Source organism: Malaclemys terrapin, chromosome 2 (genome assembly GCF_027887155.1).
Source record: "Malaclemys terrapin pileata isolate rMalTer1 chromosome 2, rMalTer1.hap1, whole genome shotgun sequence".
In the NCBI taxonomy this organism is placed as follows: Eukaryota; Metazoa; Chordata; order Testudines; family Emydidae; genus Malaclemys; species Malaclemys terrapin.
In genome coordinates this window covers 241,098,049-241,120,123 of record NC_071506.1, presented here as the reverse complement: position 1 = coordinate 241,120,123, position 22,075 = coordinate 241,098,049, and the positions used below count along the sequence as shown (strand labels likewise).

General features: G+C 38.5%; 1 protein-coding gene across 2 annotated transcripts in view; it reads left to right on the top strand.

Moving 5' to 3' along the window:
* The window catches only part of VPS50 (VPS50 subunit of EARP/GARPII complex), a 180,195-nt gene that overhangs the window by 122,982 nt on the left and 35,138 nt on the right, over positions 1 to 22,075 (top strand). The window contains exons 21-23 of one of the 2 annotated variants that reach the window (XM_054020451.1): positions 5,290 to 5,411; positions 6,248 to 6,304; positions 9,366 to 9,446. In XM_054020451.1, the coding sequence (XP_053876426.1) occupies positions 5,290 to 5,411; positions 6,248 to 6,304; positions 9,366 to 9,446 (260 nt within the window). The remainder of the gene's footprint in view (positions 1 to 5,289; positions 5,412 to 6,247; positions 6,305 to 9,365; positions 9,447 to 22,075) is intronic. The other variant, XM_054020452.1, reaches the window with a different exon arrangement.

Here is a 22,075-nt window from a genome sequence, read left to right as displayed (position 1 = left end):
TGGTTTAATGAGGAGTTTTGCAGAATTCACAAACCTGAATGGTTCATATTAATAAGGATTTCATAAACCAAGTGATTTCATTTAACTAGGCTATGAAGAGAATCAAATTCATGCAAAACTTTTCTTCCAAAAGAATAGCAAATATATGGCCATTTAAAACCACTGAAACAAACAGTGTCTTTTCTAGCAAACACCAGAGGTAAGAGGAATCAAGGGATAAACATGAGCTAGGAATCAGGAGGTGAATTTCCCAAATGGACTGAGATAGTTGGGCAGCCAACTTTTTGGGGGAGCCTTACAGAGCTAGAAATACTTGTTGGATGTGAGTGAAGGTTGGTAACTCATTTCATTTCATGTTTATCTTTTTGTGTACAATATATTGTGGTGGAGGCTGAATGAATAAAACATAAACAAGGTATATTGTGCATAGAAACAGTCTGAATTAAAGTAGGTTCTGGTATAACAATCCATTTTCAAACCAGTTCTTCAAATCACAGTTTTCCCTCAGATTAGTCAATTTGCTTTTCATAGAGAAATTAAAAAGCAATCGCAAAACGTGACATTCACAGATTAATTTAATCTTTGATGCACTCATGAACAGTATATGGTTTTCATTATTCAAAAGAATGTGAATCCTGGAAAATACAGTAATCTCAAATATGTGCATGCGCATGTGTACGTCCGTACACACACACACACTCCTCCCCATGAATACAGCTAAGATTAGCATTTGGAATGTTGACATACATTAGAAATACTGGAAATTCCTTACTAACCTATAGCCAATAATTGGTTCTTTTCTGAAGATATATTGTAACCTTGACTGTGTGTCTCAGAGAGTAACTTAGAGACTAATATATAGTATTAGTTGTAGGAATCGTTATTTTTGTTGATTCCATGATTATTACTATCCAGTTTGAACTTTGGAAAAATCAACACAAAACTGTTTCTTCCTCTGGGCTTCCTTGTGCCTCCTGTCTTTCAAACTGAAAGCTTTTTTGGGAAGGAATGCCTTTATTTTATCTCATTTAGAAAACAGCCCTAACTAAGGAATCATTACCAGGTGTCCATATAATAGAGTAGTGACAAGTAACAGCATTGTCAGAAGTAACAGGAATGGCTCCACATCATCTGTTGGAAGGATGGTGTGGATCTCAGCAGCAGAAAATTTGTAGTTGGAGGAATTAGATGATTGTATAGTTAAGAGCATCCGAAGAAGTGGGCTGTAGTCCACGAAAGCTTATGCTCTAATAAATTTGTTAGTCTCTAAGGTGCCACAAGTACTCCTGTTCTTCTTTTTGCGGATACAGACTAACACGGCTGTTACTCTGAAACTAGTTTTTTCTGTGTTCCCCCCTCTCCTTCATATTGTCATGTTGGTGTCTAGTGTTTGTCAAAAAGTCTGAGAGGAAGTGAGATGTTTGGAATTCTTGGGTACTAAGGAAATGGTTTGCTGATAACCATAGCTATATTAAAAACTCAAATACATTAGATGTTGAAAAAGTATTTACCCTTTTATTTTTGGTGATTTGAACATTTTGATATAAATTGGTACAATAAACACTATCTTGTGTAGATTATAGTTGAGGGAAGCAAAGCAAATTTTGTACTAGCTGTACTAACAAATCATCAAATGCTAGGGTTCAACAATCCAAATTAGATAGGGTATCTATCTGAGGGTTTCTAATTATGCCCATTGCTGCGGAATCAAAGTGTGGTCTTTCACCTCCAAATATTTCAGAAATACCAGGAAATTATACTACTTGTACTGTTAATAAACGTCCCAGTAAACCTTTTTTTTTAAACACCAGATATCTGAACTTCTCTTTAGTGCATGTAGGTAATGGTATTTTTATAGAAAAGATTTACAAACTTGGCATTATTTTAGGAAAAGGAACAAGAAGGAAATGTTCTTGGAACATTTTGTAGTGTCAAGATGCTGAGTGGTGATGTGATAAAGAAATGTTCTTGGCATCTAAAGATTTTAGAGGGACAAGGCTTAGGGGGAAAGTGCAATGTATAGTCCATAGTCTCCTAGTTACAGTCCTATACTTTCGCTGCCTTGTATATTTGTCAAAATTTCACTATACTTGGCACAATCAAAGCTTTCCAGAAAAGACGCATCTTTATATCACATGCAGGCTACATATTGGTTTTGAAATGTGTTTTAGCACAAAGAATGAGTGGAGAAATTCAGCTATTAGAAATAGAGAATTCAGACTTCACTTCAAATGACCTATGAGGATGATCCATTGTTTTGATTAGGTGTCATCCCTTTGCATTTGGGCATAAGAAATATAAAACACACATGGAAACTTATTTAAATTTCCAGATCATACAATGTTATAATGTTTAGTGGTTTGCTGATTTCATTGATACAGATATAATTAAATTACTTGTCATTCTAGGCCAAAAAAGTCCGTATTAAATGAAAGTAATCAAATATTAAATAACTGAGTTCTAAATAAGAAGTATTAGGACATGTTCAAAGTTTTCAAAGAAAGTGTATTCATGCTGGGCAAAAACTCATAAATGTCTGATTCTCAAATGTTCATCAGTTTCTTTATATTTATATACTAGTTTATTCCGATTACTACATTGCTCCAATTTCTTGCCAGTAGACTAATAAACTAGAGTAACACAGTAGTGAATAGGCCCAAGCAGTATAATAGTCAGCAATGGAAACTGAGCTATTTAGAAATCTGGAAAGCAAGAATATGAAATTAAAAGATATAATACAGTGATCTTTCTCTAATATACCTATCAGGTATGTTTGGCTCTCACTGAATTGGACTAATAATTATGTTATCAGAAAAAATAAGCTAGTTTTGTTGCTCTACTGGTTCATTTTTCTCTCCACGAAGCAATCTTCTCTTTATCACAAAATACCAAAATACTTTGCTTGATGTTTTTTCTGCATTACATTGTTAACTTTCTTGGTATGTCTACCCTGCACACTTCTTCCAGTGGTGTGCAGAGTACATACTTGGCTAGCCCCACAGGTTGGGTATAAATAGCAGTGTAGACGCTGAGACATTGCTTAGGTGAGTAAAGACTTGCCTGATAACTGTGGGTATGCACCCAGGTATAAACCTTACATGGCTCTCCCATCACAGTGTAGTGTCCTGCTGCCTCGCTTTTCGCTGACACATGTGGCTTCCACGCAGCTTCCTTTTCACTGTGGCTTGTAGCTAGACATACCATATCCACCACAGATACTTGTGTGCAGTGTAGACGTAACCTGTGTAATGCTGCTAACTTTAAGAAAGAAAATTATATCAACAACACTGTAATGTAAACATTTTTAGCCTAAGTATTTTCTAACAGGCCACTATTTCAACAGATGTATATATCTTGCTGTTTTGATATATTATACTGAAATCTGACTTTCTTTGTCATTTAGTATAGAGAAGCTTTTCTGTTACAGTAATCAGAGTGTGCTTTCTGGACTCATCCTTGATTCTAGACACACTCTAATGGGAACATCAGCAAAAATTCTCCTTCACCTTCAGCTAACCAGCATCCTATCTCCCCTGCTATCAGACATGAACATGGCCACAGTGATCCATACATCTGTGAGCATCATAGTCTTTTGTTGTGAGCATGCAGTATTTAGGAGTGAATCCACAAATAATAAGAGATCTCCCGCTGGTGAAAAGGCTGTCTTCTAACAAATGCATGTCAACAGGAGCTCGATGCTCCATACATGGTTCAATGCACTGGCTTCCCACTGAACATCAAATCAAGTTTTAAGTCCTCAGGCACTATTGAGTTCTTGTCAGGGCACAAGGAAAAAAAGACCTATGATTTTGTCCTTCATAGTAAGGGAAAGAAAAATAAAAATAGGAAGTCAGTAAGCTCTCCCCTGAGTAGAGGAATTGCATAGTTCTTCAACTTTCTCTAAAAGAGAACACTGATTTACATAATTTTGTAAAGATATCATCACAAAGAGTGTGATGTGGATAGAACCTTGGAACGCAGTCTAGGAAGGCCTTATAGTAGTTTCCCATAATGCCTGTGCCAGTGGTACCCTCCCTCGGCGGGAGATTTTAGTCTCTTTGCACCACTCTGTTACATAATGACTACAAGAACAGTGGCTAATATGCTGCATGCTACTATGTTAATTTTTGGCATGTAACCCATGTTACCATAGTTTTATAATTTGAAAAGTCTCCTTCCAGTAAAAATGTTCTATTTTTAGTGGTATATTAAGCATCATTGCCAACACTGGAACATTTTCTAGCAATAATTCTCAAAATAAAGCTGAGATTCTGGAATTAGCTTAGAGGGCTGTAGGTATTCTGGTGACTTGTAGAATATTTTAATATAAATATCCTGATGCAGGGCTCTGGGTCCAGGATTTGGTTAAACATCCAGAAGTAAGGGGTGGGGGTGATCATTTGAATCCATGAAAATACTTCTACAAGGCCCCAGAGCCCTTCATCCTCCCCTAACACCTGCTTACTTTAGTTCTTACAAGCTTTCCCTACCTGCAATAGTTACCTTGTTGGGGAAGAAACTTAGTGGCTTGCTACCAACTGTGGTGTGGTTAGTGGGAGCACGGCAGGCCTGGTGTCTTCAAGGGACATCATTTTATGGTCTATCATCAGACATTTCTCACTGCTGTCTCCATTTTCTCTCCCCCATTTCTCTACTCCCCTCCCCTCCAAATTAAGAGTTTCAGTTCTCGTCCTCATCCCTAGACTCTCTGCCCCCTGTATATAATGGTATCCTTCCCCCAGGTCCTGGGGGGCAGGGATAGGCTATCTGTTGAGGTAGCACATGTTCTGGGGTTGACCTCAGATTGCTCTGCTGCCATGTCTTGGGGTGTGGACTGATGTGAGAGATAGCGAAGGGCAGAATGAGTGTTGATTTTTGTTTTGTGTGTTCTATGCATTGGTCGATATTTCTGTAGCATTTTTAAAAAATGTATATCCTATACCTGGAGACTGTGACTTGGAGTGATTTTCAGAAATTAAAAAATAAGTTTGCCTGATATTGTTTGGTCACACGTATATAATGTAAACTGCTAGCATACTATGCAAAAAACCTGAAACTCCTAGACATATAGTTTTCAGAAAATTCTGTGGCACTTAGTTTATATCAGTTGCCATATCTAGCCTCTTTTTAAACTTCCTTGTCCCTGAAATCTCACTAGATTGATGTGTCTAAAACTCAAGGTTAAATAATATGTAGATTTGCAAAAGCTAATTTTGAATTAACCAAGCATTCTAGTGTCTGCATACCACTTCTGCTAGGAAAACTGAACTTTTGTATTTTATCTTCAAGGGAAATACATGCAGATGATGAACATTCTGAAACCAATTGCATTTGATGTGATTCACTTCATGTCTCAGCTGTTTGATTACTATCTGTATGCAGTGTATACGTTTTTTGGCCGAAATGACACGGTAGGTAGAAATTATTATTCCTTTCAGAGCACGTTCGTGTGTGTGGTAAAAGACTTCTACATCAAGAAGACAACTGAGTGTATGATCTCACAGAGGGGCAGCAGCAATAGACTGGGGTTGGATGCATGAATGAGAACAGGCCAGTAAGAACAACTAGAAAAAGAAATGGCCTTAAAAGTATTATCATCACAAGGAGTGTTGATCATTTTATATTTCTCTGTCTGGAGGAGGAGAGGGAGGATGCTGGGTGCACAAGAAAGGTGAGACTGTTACAGATAGAGAAGTTTGCACAGAAAAAGGCACGCGGTCATGAATGGCAAAAGGAAACAACGTAAACATTAAAGATTAAAGGGGAGTGGGAACAACATAGTATGCATGGGCAGATCTTGTGCTCCTCTATCTAACGTAGTCTAATAATGAAATCCATTTCTGTTCACATTTGATATATAATTGAAGTGCCTTTTAGTTTAAGAAGCTAATACACATCCACAGTGTCTGTAAATAACTACATCAACTCTTGACAGATTGTCATAGAACAGTATATATGAAACCTGTATTTTTAAAAAAATGAAAACAATAATTCCATGAACAATAATGGCTCAAAATCATTATATGCTGGCAAATAGTTGGAGTCACAAATTCTCAACAGCTTGTTCTAAATAGTTTTGAGCTGTTCTCTTTGGTAGGAGAAGTATATTTGGGATTTGTTTGTGTATGGAGGATGGATGGTAAATATTTTTTAAAATTAATTGATTTTCTTTGGCTTAATCAACTGTTTTGATATTCTTTTATTGTGTTACATGTACTTTTTGCACCTCCTGTTTTGTGTTTTAAAGCCTGTACAGAGTTCTTCACTTCCCACATCTAGCAGGGAACAGTACAGTGCTAGGCAGGTAAACATTATAGCAGATGGGTAAAATTGTGGTGTTACTGTAATGTGCCTAATTGTTGTTTGATAAACTATTTTTCCTATAAATTTAAAAAACCCTCTTGTAATGCTGCCATAATGTCCTAACCCTCATGTAGTTTTTTTTTTTTTTTACAATTCTTTACGGAGTAGAGATGGGTAGTGGTATGTGATTTAGACTGGTGACAGTCATTCTTGTTAAAATACATGCCAGTGTGGTTTTTATTAGAAGTAAGCTGATATGACCTCTTCGAGTGGCCTAAATTCATTGTGAATCTTGTGTCTACACTTCATGTTTCAGTTAGAGCAAATATATGAATGACTAGGAAAGCAAAATGCACATGCAATAAATTAGTCAGAGAAACTGGTGTTTAAACTCTCACAATAGTGAACTGACTCTAGATACATTATCTCCAGTTATTTGTGATTTTCATAACTCAGAGTTTTTCTATTATTATTAATTATATATATTATGGGGAAGGTCATCTCGTGCTGAGCATCTTGCAGAATACATTTCAAATACCATTTTCATACTTTTCTCTTTTATCGCATGCACATTAAAGTAAACTAAGTAATGATTAAGTGAACACAGGCATACATCCCAAAATAAACTATTAATGCATTTTGCTAGTTATAGATTAGTTTTAATTGATAGTAATGTAGATAGTATAACAGCAGTAAACTATAGCAGTAAATGTAGTGTGTATTTCGTAAAATTGGGTCTTACTCAAGCCTGTTTACTTCAGTGAGTGACTTCAGCATTTGTTCTAATGAAATCTTAGTCAGAACCTTAGTAAACATCTGCTGTTAAATTATTACTGAGGGTTGGGGAGAAACCAATCATTTTTGCGCAGACAAATAGGCTTAGGGAAATGCTGATTAGCAAAGTTTGGTTGTAATTCCCTTGTTACTCTGCTTTTTTCCATCGCTTGTCAATTACTAGGTCATTAGTAATTTGTGGAAATAATGTATCCACTGTCTGACATACATGGTTTGTAAAAATTCCCATGAAGCCGCAGGCCACGTGCAAAACAATTGAATACTGATATAATAGGCTCTACCTGATGAATTCACCAGGGTCCTATCCTTGATGACTGCTCATCTCATGTTCCCTATAGAAGTACATATATACAGATCTCTGGATATTTTTTCCCTTTGATTCACAACTGGTCAGCCCTTGCATAGAAATCCAATACCCTTTTGAAGGGGAAAAAAGGCAGAGACTTTAATACATCGTAACATTTTTGTTCATACAGATTTATTTAAAATTGCACTCCCCTTTCTTTGTCTGAATTTGTTGATGTATTTACTATTTCAACTGATAAGTTGTCAGTCTTTTCAAAAACATCTAAAATCAATAAGTTCTTAATTTGTCAAGAAGCTTACAGTACAATTTGGAAGAAAAGGGATAAGTAAAATACTTAGTATGTACTAGGGAAATTCTGCTGCTGGACAAAGTTTTTAAAAGTGAACAAAGGAAAACCTGTTTGCCTCCTTTTCTTTGTGGTAGCATAATTTTTTTTAAAGAGAAAACAAACTGTTTTCTTTCTGCTTGCTTGTTTTTACCTTAGATATGTGAATAATATCAAGTCTTGACTGCTCTGTTCTTGTTTGGGGACCCTGGAATTGGAACTAGAGCTTTCTCAGTCCTCTCTTAGAGGAGAGCTGTGGTGAATCTCTCAAAGAAGTCTTTTCTCCCAATTGGCAGTTAAGCAGATGTTTAACAAAAACACAGGAAGAATATTAGTCTTCGATTTATCTCATTTCTCTTGTTCTTCCATCCTCCGGCAACATCAAGAAAGCTAAGATTTGATATTTCTAAAGTAAAAATCAAGCAGAAAAACATTTTATTTATTTTTTAAATGGAGGCTGCCGCTATTCACCATGAAGAAGCAAGTAAAGGGTGTGAGAACACTCTCGCTATATAATTCTTCTTTAAAATTCAGTGTAGGTGGTAAATAAGTAAAATTTGTGTAAAAATTATTTTGATTTGTGGAAACCACTTGAACATTGATTTCTCACCCAGATGCAGTCTGGGAAAAGTTTTATCGTACTGAATCCAACACAGTGGACAGCAGTGTCTAAACATTGTTCAGAAATTTTTTTTTCTGGTGTGAAACACATACCAGTACCATATCTTGGTACTTCTAGATCATGTGGACCCTGGATATAAATGTACGTTTTCTAGTTTTTCCATCTCCATTGTAGTTTCATCTGATTGAGCTGTTCTGTTTGGTAATATGTGTTTCTTCTGGAGCGAAAATTAGAAAATAAGTAGCTGTTAATCTAAACATGTTGGGCCAGATCCTCAGCTGGAGCAAATATTGTAGTTACATTGAAGTTAGTGAAGCTATACTGACTTAGACCAACAGAGGATCTGATCCATAGAACTTTGGGCCCTGTGCAGAGCATGAAGATGACACATTTCCTAGCTTGATCATAATAAATGTTCAGTAATAAAAATGACTTTCATAAAGATTGATGGAAAATAATTATACAACTCAAAGTTGATATTAAACAAATTATTATGGAAGATAATGTAGTTTGTGAAAAGTTAATAAACATGATCATTCTACATTGTGACGTATTAATTTCTCAGGCAGCATAGTATGATGTGCCATTGTATGAGGTCTCTCTCTCTTGCTGGTCTGTGGGAATAAAAAGTCATCGTTTCCTGTGTGTGCAGTCTCATTTTATAGCATAGAGACATGTTAAAACAATCCAAGAGAATATTCTGGCAAGTACCCCCCTGACAAAGTAGATAATCATTTGTCAGTATGAATTGTATATGGTCATCTTTGTGAACTGAGCACAGTTCATTCTTTACATCAGTGTAATGTTGGGTGCAGTGATCTTTTGCATGTTTCTTCTTTTCATTTTGGTTTTGTTGCAGTTATATGCTGAAACTATACGCAAGTATATTGTATTGAACAAACTGTGAACTTTTTTTTTGGTTATGTTAGTCACTAAACTAAAACACAAAATTTGTCCTTTCCTATGTTTTTTAGAATATTGTTTTTTTTTTTTTTTTTTTTTTTTTTTTTCAGTTTGAATCAACAGGACTGGGTCTTAGTAGTAACAGGCTGCGCACTACGCTAAACAGGATACAGGAGAGCCTGATTGATCTGGTAAGAAACTGGAATTTGTTAATGTTCGTTGAAATAAAGGAGGCATATTGTAAAAAGTATGGCAGTTAGTATATAATATGGTTCATTAATTTTACTTTTTCCCCACATTCTGTGTTTATGATGAGAATATCATAATAGATTTCCTGCAGTTGTATTTGGGTTTTTTTGTTCAAAATCACTTTGCATATATCTACAAAACTAGTATGAAACTCCCAGATTCTTCCCTAATTTAATTATGCTTCAGTAATAACTTTTAATATTTGTTACCATTAATACTTGTGCTTAAAGCTCAAATTCTTCTTGTATAAGTCTAATGAAATTGGAGAAACAACTAGGAGTCCTTGTGGCCCCTTAGAGACTAACACATTTATTTGGGCATAAGCTTTCATGGGCTAGAACCCACTTCACCAGATGCATGGAGTGGAAAATACAGTAGCAGGTATAAATACACAGCATATGAAAAGATGGGAGTTGCCATACCAAGTGGGAGGTCAGTCCAACGAGACAATTCAATTAACAGTAGGATACCAAGGGAGGAAAAATCACTTTTGTAGTGGTAATAAGAGTGGCCGATTTCAAACAGTTGACACCTTCATGCATCTGATGAAGTGGGTTCTAGCCCATGAAAGGTTATGCCCAAATAAATTTTAGTTTCTAAGGTGCCAGAAGGACTCCTCATTGTTTTTGCTGATACAGACTAACAGTGCTACCACTCTGAAACCTGAAATTGGAGAGTGGAGGCTGTAATGTTTTTAAACTGATACCCAGCATCCTACTTACCAAGTTCATTGCTAAAAGTCCTATAGAAGAATAGCAAGATCATGGTTTGTTGTAGAATTTACCTACAACAAAAGGAGACTGAGAGATAATGACATGGTAAGTAATTTATTAAATCACTCAAATGGTAATTTATCATGTCTAAATTTTACTTTAAACTGATTGTTTGCTTTAATCCCTATCACCTTTCTAATGCACTTACTGTTCTAAGAGGCCTTTACATAAATTAATGGCAAGCTTTCTAAATTTTCACACATTTAAATCCCTGAGAAAAGTATGTATATCTGTGATAGCAGTTTAACAGATTTTTTCTGTGGTATAACTTTTAAATGACAGCTTAGTCTTGAGGAAAAAACGATGATATATAATTCATTTCTCACAACGTACATATAGTCACTTTGCCTGCCATACATGTTACAACATAGACACCATGAGTCATTTTAACAGTTGTTTTTCATGAAAAAGGGTAAATAAATACCATATTTGCATTAGACTGGCAGTTGATTACACTTTATAGTACTCTGAGGGCGTAGCATATGAGAACTTTTGCCTTTAGGTAGGTGATTAAATGTTAGGGTTGTGCAATGCAACTGGAGAGCAAAAAGCATATAGAAATGAAGCAGAGGAGTGAAGAATCGTGCTTTTAGTATTTCTTTCCTTCTACTTACTTTGAAATGTAAACACTTGAGGCACGACACTGAAATAATTTCCTACAACCTCTGTCTTAAATGGTTTGTATGATAACATACCCAAAAATTTACTATTTTGTAAAGCCACAGTTTTCCAGAGAGACACACAACCTCACTGCATATTTAGCAGTGGGGTCCATTGTCTGGCTAGCTGGAAAAGGTGTGTGGCCCTTTAAGAGCTAGAGAGCCAGGGAGTGACTTTCTGCTGTAGTGGCAGACCAGGTAAGTGTGGGGATGCTGATCCATCCCCCTGCTGGTGACTAGAACAGAGTGGGGACTATATACGTCCATGCCAGTGCAGGGAAAGCCCTTTTTTTGACCTGGGCCAAGCAGGGCAACTCTCACCCTCCCACCCATGGAAGCAGTGAAATACTGGGTTTGGTCAGGATCCGCTGCAGGCACTGCGCTAGTTGCTTCTTTCTTCGGACGCTGAGAAGGATTTTTTTTCCCTCCCCGTCAGGCCAAGGTTAAGTGGGGTGGGTCACCTTTCCTGGAGCTGGTTCATGGGGTTTAGTTGGGCAAACATGAAATGGGAGTTAGGCTGTGATGTCCCAACTCACTGTGTAAACATGGGTCAGATGCCCGGTGCAAGTACTCCATAGGAAGGGATACAGTGATTAGATGAAGTGGATTGGTAAAGGATTTAAAGGAGGTATTATTTAAGAGTGGAAATGGGGGAGGGGTATTTGGGGGCTCCTATGACTGGTTCAGCATAGAGCCATCCCATCCCTCCTTTAACCCCCCCCCCCCTCCACACAACCCTCATTCAAGGGGGGGAGGATGGTGAGGTCCCGCAGGTTCTCTGGGGACCAGGATGGATAAGGGGGACGGCTGACAGAAGCCTCTAGGTATATATTGAAATGATTATGGAATTACCTGCACTGTATACTTTTATCTGCCCGGTACTCCCAGACATTTAAGAACAATGGGAGATAGATGTCCAATTGTCATTGACTTTCATTAGGAGTGGGGCATCTAGGTGCCTTTTGTACCTTTGAAACCCCTTCCGTATGTTGTTAGTCACTTAGTTGTGTCTCTAAGGCCCTAAATCACTGTTTTATGAGAGTGTTTAAAAAGCAATATTTATATGGTACCCATGGTGGCTTTTTGCTCATCTGCTGCTGAACGAGTAGAGGGAGCACAAATTAACTCAGGGGTCGGCAACCTTTCAGAAGTGGTGTGCCGAGTCTTCATTTATTCACTCTAATTTAAGGTTTTGCGTGCCGGTAATACATTTTAACATTTTTAGAAGGTCTTTCCATAAGTCTATATTATATAACTAAACTATTGTATGTAAAGTAAACAAGGTTTTCAAAATGTTTAAGAAGCATCATTTAAAATTAAATTAAAATGCTGATCTTACGCCACCAGCCTGCTCAGCTCGCTGCCAGCCTGGGGTTCTGTTCACCTAGGCCAGCAGCAGGCTGATCAGGGCCTGCAGCTGGGACCCCAGACCTGGGGGGGGGGTGTCTTTCAGGGGTCAGGACAGAGGGCTGGGGTGTGGGGGTGGGGGTTCAGAGATCAGGGCAGAGGGCTGGGGGGGTGCAGGGCAGAGGACTGGGTGTGTAGGGGGTTCAAGGGTCAGGGCAGAGGGCTGGGGGTGTGTAGGGGTGCAGGGCAGAAGGCTGGGTGTGTGTTGGGGTGTGGGGGGTTCAGGGCAGAGGGCTGGGGCTGTGGGGGGGGGTTCAGGGCAGAGGGATGGGGCTGTGGAGGTGCAGGGCAGAAGGCTGGGTGTGTTGGGGTGGGGGGGTCAGGGCAGAGGGATGGGGGTATGGGAGGGGTGCAGGGCAGAAGGCTGGGTGTGTGGGGTGGGGGGGTTCATGGCAGATGGCTGGGGGTATGGGGGGTGCGGGGCAGAAGGCTGAGTGTGGGGGATGTTCAGGGCAGAGGGGTGGGGTGCTGGGCTCGTGGGGTTGCTCCCAGCCCCCTTCCCTGAGTGGCTCATGGCAGGGGGCATGGCAGCGGCTCATGGCAGGGGGCTGGAAGGGATATGCCCTGTTGTTCTCTTTAGATACTTTCTGAAAATATTCTTGCTTACATTTCTTCCTATTTGTCTTTTAGTGGAATCTTAGGGTTTGAATCTGGTTCTTATTAGGCTCTTCACATGTTTGGTATTCTGTTCTTTGCGTTGTCTTCCATTCAAAGTAACATTATTAGTGGTTGTCGTTTCTACCAGGAAGGTGATTGCAGCCCCTGATGGCAGATCCTTCAAAGACTGATTTTTCATAAAGAAAGCCATATTCCATCCTTATCCTAGTTTTTTGATAATGGTTGTGTCAGATTTCCATCTTAAACTAGAACTTTGTATTTTCCTAAATTCTCAGCTTCCTGTGAAGGCTGGGCTCTGTTGTCTGGATGTCAGGAACCTTGAGCTATTTAGACAGGCCTAAGCTATCTGGAAAGTCATATAGGCTGAATATGGCCTTTGTTTCCCCCTTGGACTTCCCCAATCTTTGCTCCAAGGCTCAAGTAAGGCCTGTTTACTAACTACTTATGACCAGGCTGAGGAGTGAACATCTGGAAGATTTAGGGTCCCTTCATTAAAGTAAGAGTTGCCTCAATAGCTTTCCTTTGGACCACATCAACTTCTGAAATTCATAAGCTACCTGTTTGGAGTTCAGTTAATACTTTCATGAAGCACTACCTCCTTGACTGGCAGTCTAGGTCAGATACTTGTGCAGGGTAATAGTACTTAAATCTTTATTCAGTTAAGTCCTCCTGCAGCTGTGTACTACTTGCCAATCTTCTTCAATGGGAATCTGCAGTGGTAATTTCATGACGGTGGCAGGAAGGTTACCTACAAATAATTGAAGTTCTCCATGTGCATGTGTGGATTCATGCTCAACCTCCCTGGACTTTCCCATTTCTTCAGGCATCCTAAGCTACCAGGTGCGTCCCTCGAGTGGCGTTTGAGGGAACCTTATACTTAATATGGGCTGCTCCAAATATATTGAATGAAGAGCCAGGGACCTATGATTGTGAGTCATGTGAACTATCTGTCCACGTAAAAAAAGTCACAATTATGGAAAAAACCCTGATAAGAGTCTGTATCAGCCTCTCAGAATCATTACATCAACTTCAAATACGTCCAAATGGAAGTATGAAGGGGCTTAACCAAACTCATGAGTAAGTTCATCACCTGAAACAAGATCCTAACAGCTAAAGCTAAAACTAGAATTGAATGCTGGAATATGAGAACTGTGTGTCTCAGTGGGAAACTGAATAAAGTAATTTGAGAAATGACTCAATTCAATATTAGCATTCTTGGAGTGAGCTAAATGAGATGGACGATTCTATTCATATAATATCAGAGTACTCTATTCAGGAAGGCAAGATGATACTCCATATAGAGGGAGTTGGAGTACTCCTCAGCAAAAAGGCAACACAAGATCTACAGGAATGGAAACCAGTCGACTCCCAAATTATGCTAACATAACTATCATCTAGTGTTATGTACCTACTAATGGCTGTGATGAACAAGTAAAGGATGCATTCTACAGCAAGTTGCAAGGTGTACTTGTGATGCTGGTAAACCATGTGCCAGCTGTTGCCAAGGCTATAGGTGTCTGCTGAGCACTGACAGATTCATAGGTGGAAACCAGACCAGTTCACCTATATGTTAATATTGTTCAAGATAAGTGTTAGACTTGTAAAGATGTGTTTAGACTATAAAACGCTTATAAGTTGCTGCATGCATTAATCTTACTTGCAATGTCTATATCCCATGCTATAAGGTAATATGTAGGTTTTGCTTTATAACTGTAAGAATGCCTGATCTGAACTTGTGAACCTAGACAGCAAGAGTGGTAATCAAAAAGGACTATCAAAACTGAATGCGCTACAGTAGGACAAAAACCCAGTTTATTGCCCTATCTGCCTATGAAGAACGTGTGTTCAGGAGCTCTTGTCCCATCAGTTTGAACTCTGGGGGAAGAGCATATAAAGATGCTCACAAGAAGAAATAGTTCTCTCTTTGCTTTTTGGACTCTTACAAGGGCTGGAGCTAAGAAACAAAAACAGAGATCCCCAGGGTCAACCTGGATTTTCCCTAAAAGACATTCAGGGGACAGATTACTACATCTGTCACCTTTTGGAACCATACACTGTAACACATTTGTGCTTATATGTTGCCTGTTTTAACCTGTAAAAGATTCTCATTTCTTTTTCCTAATTAATAAATCCTTAGTTTACTATAGGATTGGCAACCAGCGATGTCTTTGGTGTGAGATTTAAGGTGCAGATTGACCTCGGGTAAGTGACTGACTGGTCTCTTGGGACTGAAAGCAACCTGAATATTTTGTAATTTTTTTGGTTTAAGTGACGATTTATCACTAAGTCTAGTTTGCCTGGGTGCCCAAGGGGAATGTCTGTGACTCCATGGTAAGAGTGTTACAGTGATCCGAGAGGTCACATTTGTTACTGGGTTGATGAAATTTAATTATAGAACATACCATCAGTTTGGGGTGTCTGCCCTGCTTTTAGACAGTGTGCCGTAAGGTTGGCACTCACTGTCATAAACCACTGCACACGGCATGACGGTACTAAATTAGGTGCATGCTTATGATGTCATTCTGTTTATGGATGATGAGAATGCACAAGTTCATAATGTGCTGCATCTGATCACCTCTTCTCTTCTGCATTGTGATGCTAAAAGCAGCATTAAAGGAAGATATAGGAATTATGTGGACTAGAAGAAAACTTCATGATCTCGACTTTGCAGATGACATTTTGTTGGACACAGGTGAAGATGCTATGGAAAAGACCCCTATCAATGTCAAATGTGAGGCTGCCAAAGTAGGATTAAGAATCAGCCAAAAGAAAATGAAAGTCATGATCATTTTAAAGAGATGTCAGCAATGATGAGGCATATATGATTGATAGTGAAGAATACACATGGTTAATGAGTTTGTCTATCTTGGAAACACAAAAAGTGCTGATTGCCAACACCATGAGGAGTTGAAAGCAGGAAATGAGGAGGCAAATAGTCTTTTTGAGACAGGTAAATATTTGGAGAAATAAGGAGATGCACAGGCGTTAAGACCAAGTTTATATAATACTGTTAAATCCACATTGATATGTGGTTCTGAAACTTGGCAAATGCTAGAAACTTAACAGTACACTTAATGCATTCCACCTGAGATGCTTGCAAAGGATACTTGGTACAAAAGATACTGGTGGGATAAAGTGACCAACGTAGATGTGTTACAAGGACTGGTCAGCAGATTGTAGAAACAATGATTTGAGAAAGAAAGTGGAGTGATGATGTGTGGTCCAGATGTGTGGTTAAAAAAAACAAAAACAAAAAACAAAACTATTCCTAGACAGCCCCTTGATTGGATATTGCCTGGTGGAAGGCTTGAAAAGAGGAGGACAGCAGATGTAAGAACATTTGTGAAAGATGTTCATTGTCATGGAAGCAAACTATAAAGGAGCAAGAAATATGGCATTAGATGGAGGTGGAAAGGTTGGATTGGCTAATGTGTCACAACGCACAAGAGCATCTAATAAACAAACCAAAACTTCTTTGAGGTGTGTTCAATAATTGATGTGGAGAGAAACTTAAGAGCAGTTAGGAAGAAGTCTGTCTTACAAGATCTGTTTGGAACTGTCTATTTAAGGTATTTATATGGCTCCTATTACTGTTGTATCTGAGCACTCAGTCTTTTAATATATTTGTCACATCATCCCTGTGAGATGTAAAGTACTGTTACAATTTCTTAGCTGGAGAACTCTTGTGACCTAGCGGGGAATTGAACTTGGAATGTTATATCTTTGGTCAATATATGCCTATCTACTGGTAAATCATATGGCTCTGGAGCAGTTTGTGGGGCCAGCCAGCCAAGTCAGCCAATTTCCATGGTGTAGATCTGCAGAGGCTATTATTTAGACACTCTAGTTACTAGTAAATAATTTCTCTATGTTGCTTGTTGAAGGAAGGTAGTTTCTTTTTGTTTACTTGGATTTTTCTAGGATATTGAAAATAGCTGCTCCTCTAATCAGTACCCTGAGCATTTACCTCATTTTCTAGATCAAAGTATCAAACTATTTCATTCCAAAAAAACAACAACCTGGGGACACTTTGTTCTAGAAAACAAAATGTTTCATCGTGAAATAATGTAAAAGTAAAATAAAATAATAAAATCTTTCAAATGGAAATTTTGTTATCAATGTCAAAATTTTGTCTAAATTTTATTGAATCAAAACATTTTCATTTGGAAATTCTTGTTTTCACTGGAAATTTTGTCAGAATCAATATGATTTTGTGAAAAATTTCAGTGTAGTTGAAACAGGATTTTCTGATTTGAAAACTTACGCACAGAGATTCTCAAAAGCACCTCAGGGATTTAGGAGCACAGTCACCAATGATTTCAGGCACTTTTGAAACTCCCCTTATTGTCATACTTTGTTGCCTAATATCAACTGATAAGATTTTTTTCTTGTAATACTTGCTTTGAATGTATCTTTATTTTTTCCCTTATTTGTACTGTATAGGACCCAGGCTCAAGAGATGCTGTGTGGGTCCTATCAGGGAACTTCACTTGGTATTGAGGGCACTTAGCAATTTAAAGGATTATGCTTACATGCTCTTTTGGTGCTGCATTTTCCCTGTTTGATTTAACTAAAGGAGGCATTTTGAATTGTATTATGAAGGTACCCAGTGTAGTTGTAGCCATGTCAGTCCCAGGATATTCTAGAGACAAAGTGGGTGAAGTAATAAAAGACATTACTGATACTTTTTTTTCCCCAAAAGAGCTAAATCTTTCTAATGGCAGCACTAGAAATATTAGTACAGCATGATCTGAAATGGAAAGTTACTTTGATACACCTCTACCCCAATATAACACTATCCTTGGGAGCCAAAAAAACTTACCGCATTATAGGTGAAACCACGTTATATCGAACTTGCTTTAATCTGCCAGAGTGTGAAGTCGTCCCCCCCAATGCTTTACCGCATTATATCCGAGTTCGTGTTATATCGGGTCACGTTATATCTGGGTAGAGGTGTATTTAAATGATATAATTAGGTTTGGTAAAATTCCAACACAATCTACAGCTTAGCAACCCTATTTGTATGTACTTCACTTGCAGAAGCTAATGTGAAAGAGGTTGCCAGGAGCTCAGATAGTGATTGGGTAATAAATTGTGTCTTACCTACTTGCCATCTTTGTCTTAAGAAAATATTTGCAGACAGACAGATACAGTCAATTGAAGTATATGTCTTAAAGTGGCTGAGAGTGCAATTACATTCTGAAGAATAAAATAACTTTACTTTCTCAGTATTTTGGTTGACCGGTTTTGTGTCTGTCTCTGGGATCTTCGGACTCTCTCATATTTAACATGTCCTACTAAACGTTGGACAGTGTATACAAAGCTTCTATAGCTCCACCCTAAAGGATAACTTTAGTACATATCTCTGTTATGCAACGTGGTGGGGAGCAATCATAGTCCTTTACATTTATGAATTACAGAGAGTCCTCGGACTTACGACACACAACGCAGTTCTGAGGAACAAATTAAGTTGAAATGGCTTTTCCCATAGGAATCAATGGTATAAAGGGGGGGAGGGGGTTCCTGAACCAAGGCTTGATACACTATTTTCACCACAATAATCCAGATTTTTGTACTAAATGAATTATAGTTTGCTAATGTAGCAACATCAGTGTATTTATTTGGTAAACAGTATTAAAATAAACATATAAAATCACATATGCTTTGACTCTCCTAATGACATCCATTTTTTGTTTCAGTAGTAATTGTTCTGCCTTTCTTAGAAGAAGAAACACCACCTGCACTGGATTTACGCTTTTCTGCCATTTAAATTTTTTTTTAGACTTTTTAGAACCACAAAGAACAGCAACTGAATGTCTTAAGTCAGGCTGGGCAGAATGCCAGAGAGGCAGGTGGTGGCTCAGAATGCCGGCTCAGAATGCCGGCAACATACTATGCAGAATTGGGCTTGCTTTTTACAGAGTTGTTTGTAAATAACTTTGTGGTCGCGTTATAATGAATGGAACTGGAAGGGGGTCCATGGCCAGGGTAGCTAGTTGCCGGGTAGCCTTGCCGCTTGTTTTTGATTGGCTCAGCCAATCAGAAAGCTTGAACAGTGAAATCAGTGATTGGCGGAGGCTCAGCATGTGATGTGTGCTGTTCTTCCTGCCGGCTTTTGTCATAAGGGCAAAACACGCGTCGTACGGGCGAAACAGGCAGTCAATTGAAAAGCATCGTAAGTGGCGTCCGATGTAAGTCAGGCGTCGTAAGTCTGTACATGCTAACTTAAGAACACTGGATTTTAATTTATATCTATTGTGAGAAACACGTGATCAGATTGCTCAACTTTCCATGCTTCAGATGTGCATGACACCAGGCTCTACCATTTTTGCCACCCCAAGCAAAAAAAAGCCACTCAGACTGCCACCCAAACTGCCGAAGCGCCAAAAAAAAAAAAAAGCCGCCCGGACTGTGCTGCCCCAAGAATGGATGGAATGCCGCCCCTTAGCATGTGCCGCCCCAGGCACGTGCTTCCTCCGCTGGTGCCTGGAGCCAGCCCTGCGTGACACAGGCTCAAATTACCACAAATAGTAAAAATGATAGAGGAAGAGGCTTAAGACGTATCATTCATTTTTTGTATGTGTTGAAGTTTTCCATAACTTCATTTTCAAGAGTCTCTATTTCTGATGTCATTACTTAGAGTAAAGCAGTGAAATAAAACCAGGCTTGTTATGGGATCATTATAAAATTAAGTCTAAAATAATTGAAGTCCTATAATGAAGTGCAGTCAAGAAGCATATATTATAGCATTTGGTTCAGAGATAAATGTGGCACTGTCAAAAGTACTGTGTGTCAAGTTTTTTATTTCAGATGTCAGTTGAATCAAATGTTATAAGGTAATGGTCTCTTGCTACCTACAATGAGTATGTTAAAAAGTAATCTACTACTGCACCCCTTAAGAAAATATTTAGAATGCTTACCATAATCTGGTATTTCTGCTGTTGTGACGATTATCTGCCTTCTGCTGATTTATACCATTTTCAGGCACCAAGTAGCAGATCTTCTGCCAGACACAGACCAAGAACTCTGTATGTTACTGCTAAACCAAGAATTCTGCATGTTACTGGTAAACCCTATTCAAGATATAATCATACATCAAACCTTTCACCAGTGTTATAAGCTTGGAATTGGATTAGTATCAGTTTTATATTTTAAATTAATTTTTTCCAATTTTTAGTTATGTCACTTTATTTCTCAGTAATCTTGCCTTCCTGAGTAGAATGAGGGCAATTAGAGTGTGGGAATGCTATACACAACTCAGTACACACAAATAAAACTTTGACTGATGCAAGGAGAATCAGTAGTTAGCTAATTATAGTAGAATCTTACTGCAGATTAGATTTACTTTATAAGTATCCTTCAAGACTGTAGGAGTACATGATCAGCAATTTTTCCTGAACCTTGGAACTGAAGAACCACGACAATCAAGATAACACTTGGGTACACTGATACTATTTTCCTACAAATTTTTTTTAGGACAAATTATGTATCTCAAGGAAATACTTCACCTCCTAGTCTTTATATCTAATTAACCTTTGAAAATCTGTAGACCAGTGGTGGGCAAACCATGGCCACTGGGAGCTGCGGGGGGCCGTTCCTCTAGACGGTCAATGTCAGCAAAATGTCTCACGGCCCGCAATCAGATTGCCTTGATGGGCCGCATGCGGGCTGCAGGTTGCCCACCACTGGTGTAGATTAATAATAAATTTGATCCTTTAGAAGTATCTCTGTATGGATTGCATTTCTTCATATTAGTCAGCAGAAAAGGCTAGTACAGCTGTGGTTCTAAAGAGAGCACTGAAGGAAATGGAAAAAGTCCTGAGTTTTAAAGCAATTTAATGGTTTCTCAAAGGCACTGGCTTGACAAACATCCACAAAACTGATGCCCCAGTCACTGACCGTGTGAGAACTTCATCCCATCCCATCTGCTATTGGTTCCCACATCCTCAGGTGGAGAAGACTTGGGGAATGAGTGTATAGCTTAGTCTTCATATACATTCAGTCCTCAGGCCATGCAGCCCACAACAAGGGTGTAATTTTGTAGTAGTAACAATAAGAATATCAGTCCAGGGATGCCATCAAGTCATCTCATGTAAGTACCCAACATCCTGTAGATTGTTACTTACGGTTACTGATGATCTAGAGAGGAAACTTCCAGTTCTGTACCTCATCCAATAGCCAAACAGCTTCTTTATGATCTGCACAGTTTAATCAACCAGTTTAATCAACAGTGGCCTAAATATCATTGTTGCCTTAATCATCGTTGCCTAAATATTGTTGATGCTGGTATTGTGCTTGCAAATGACTTTTAAGATTGAGCTGTTTGAGGAAACTATACATAACAAAATACTTATTTCATTTTAAACCTATTTGTTCATGTACGTCATCAGATATTTTAAGAATTAATATTGTTTGATCTGTATTTTCTGTAAATCAGAACAGTCCGCAGTACCCATTAGAAAGAAGGATATAAACATTTGAATACAGTATGTAAAATGGCAGACTGAAGACTAATCTTGGGAAATCATTGTTGGATGGAAATGTAATTTTAACACATTCTTTTGCTGTGGATATTTTCCCACAACAATATAGATCTTTTAGCAATAACAGTAGGTCAGAATCTACAAAGTACCATAACTCTTCTTAATTATATTATACTACATGCAACAAAAATAACTTATTTTTGTTATCTCGTTCTCCCACCTACCCTTGTCCCGTTTGGCCTTCCTGTAGTGTCTGACACCTTGATGGCTAGGTCTCAGGGGCAGTGACTTTCTTCTTTGTTACTTGTCTGTACAGTGTCCACCACAAAGAGGCCCTGATCATCGTTTGGGCTTCTTAGTTGCCGCTGTAATAAAAATAATAGTAATACTGAGAGCCGTTCCATGCAGTTGTGTGACCTGATTACCTGCAGATAGTTACAAGGCTGAGGAGACTTGATCATGATTTACAGAGGGTGTTGGATCCTAAACTGGACAGCGATTTGCTCCCTTAAGAATATTTAATCTTTATTTTGTGCACAGTCAAGACTTCCATTTTAACAGTTTAATTTTATTTTGTGGCGCTAAGCCCCTCATTTGAGTGGTGGCTGCTAGTCACGTTGTATAGATGTTT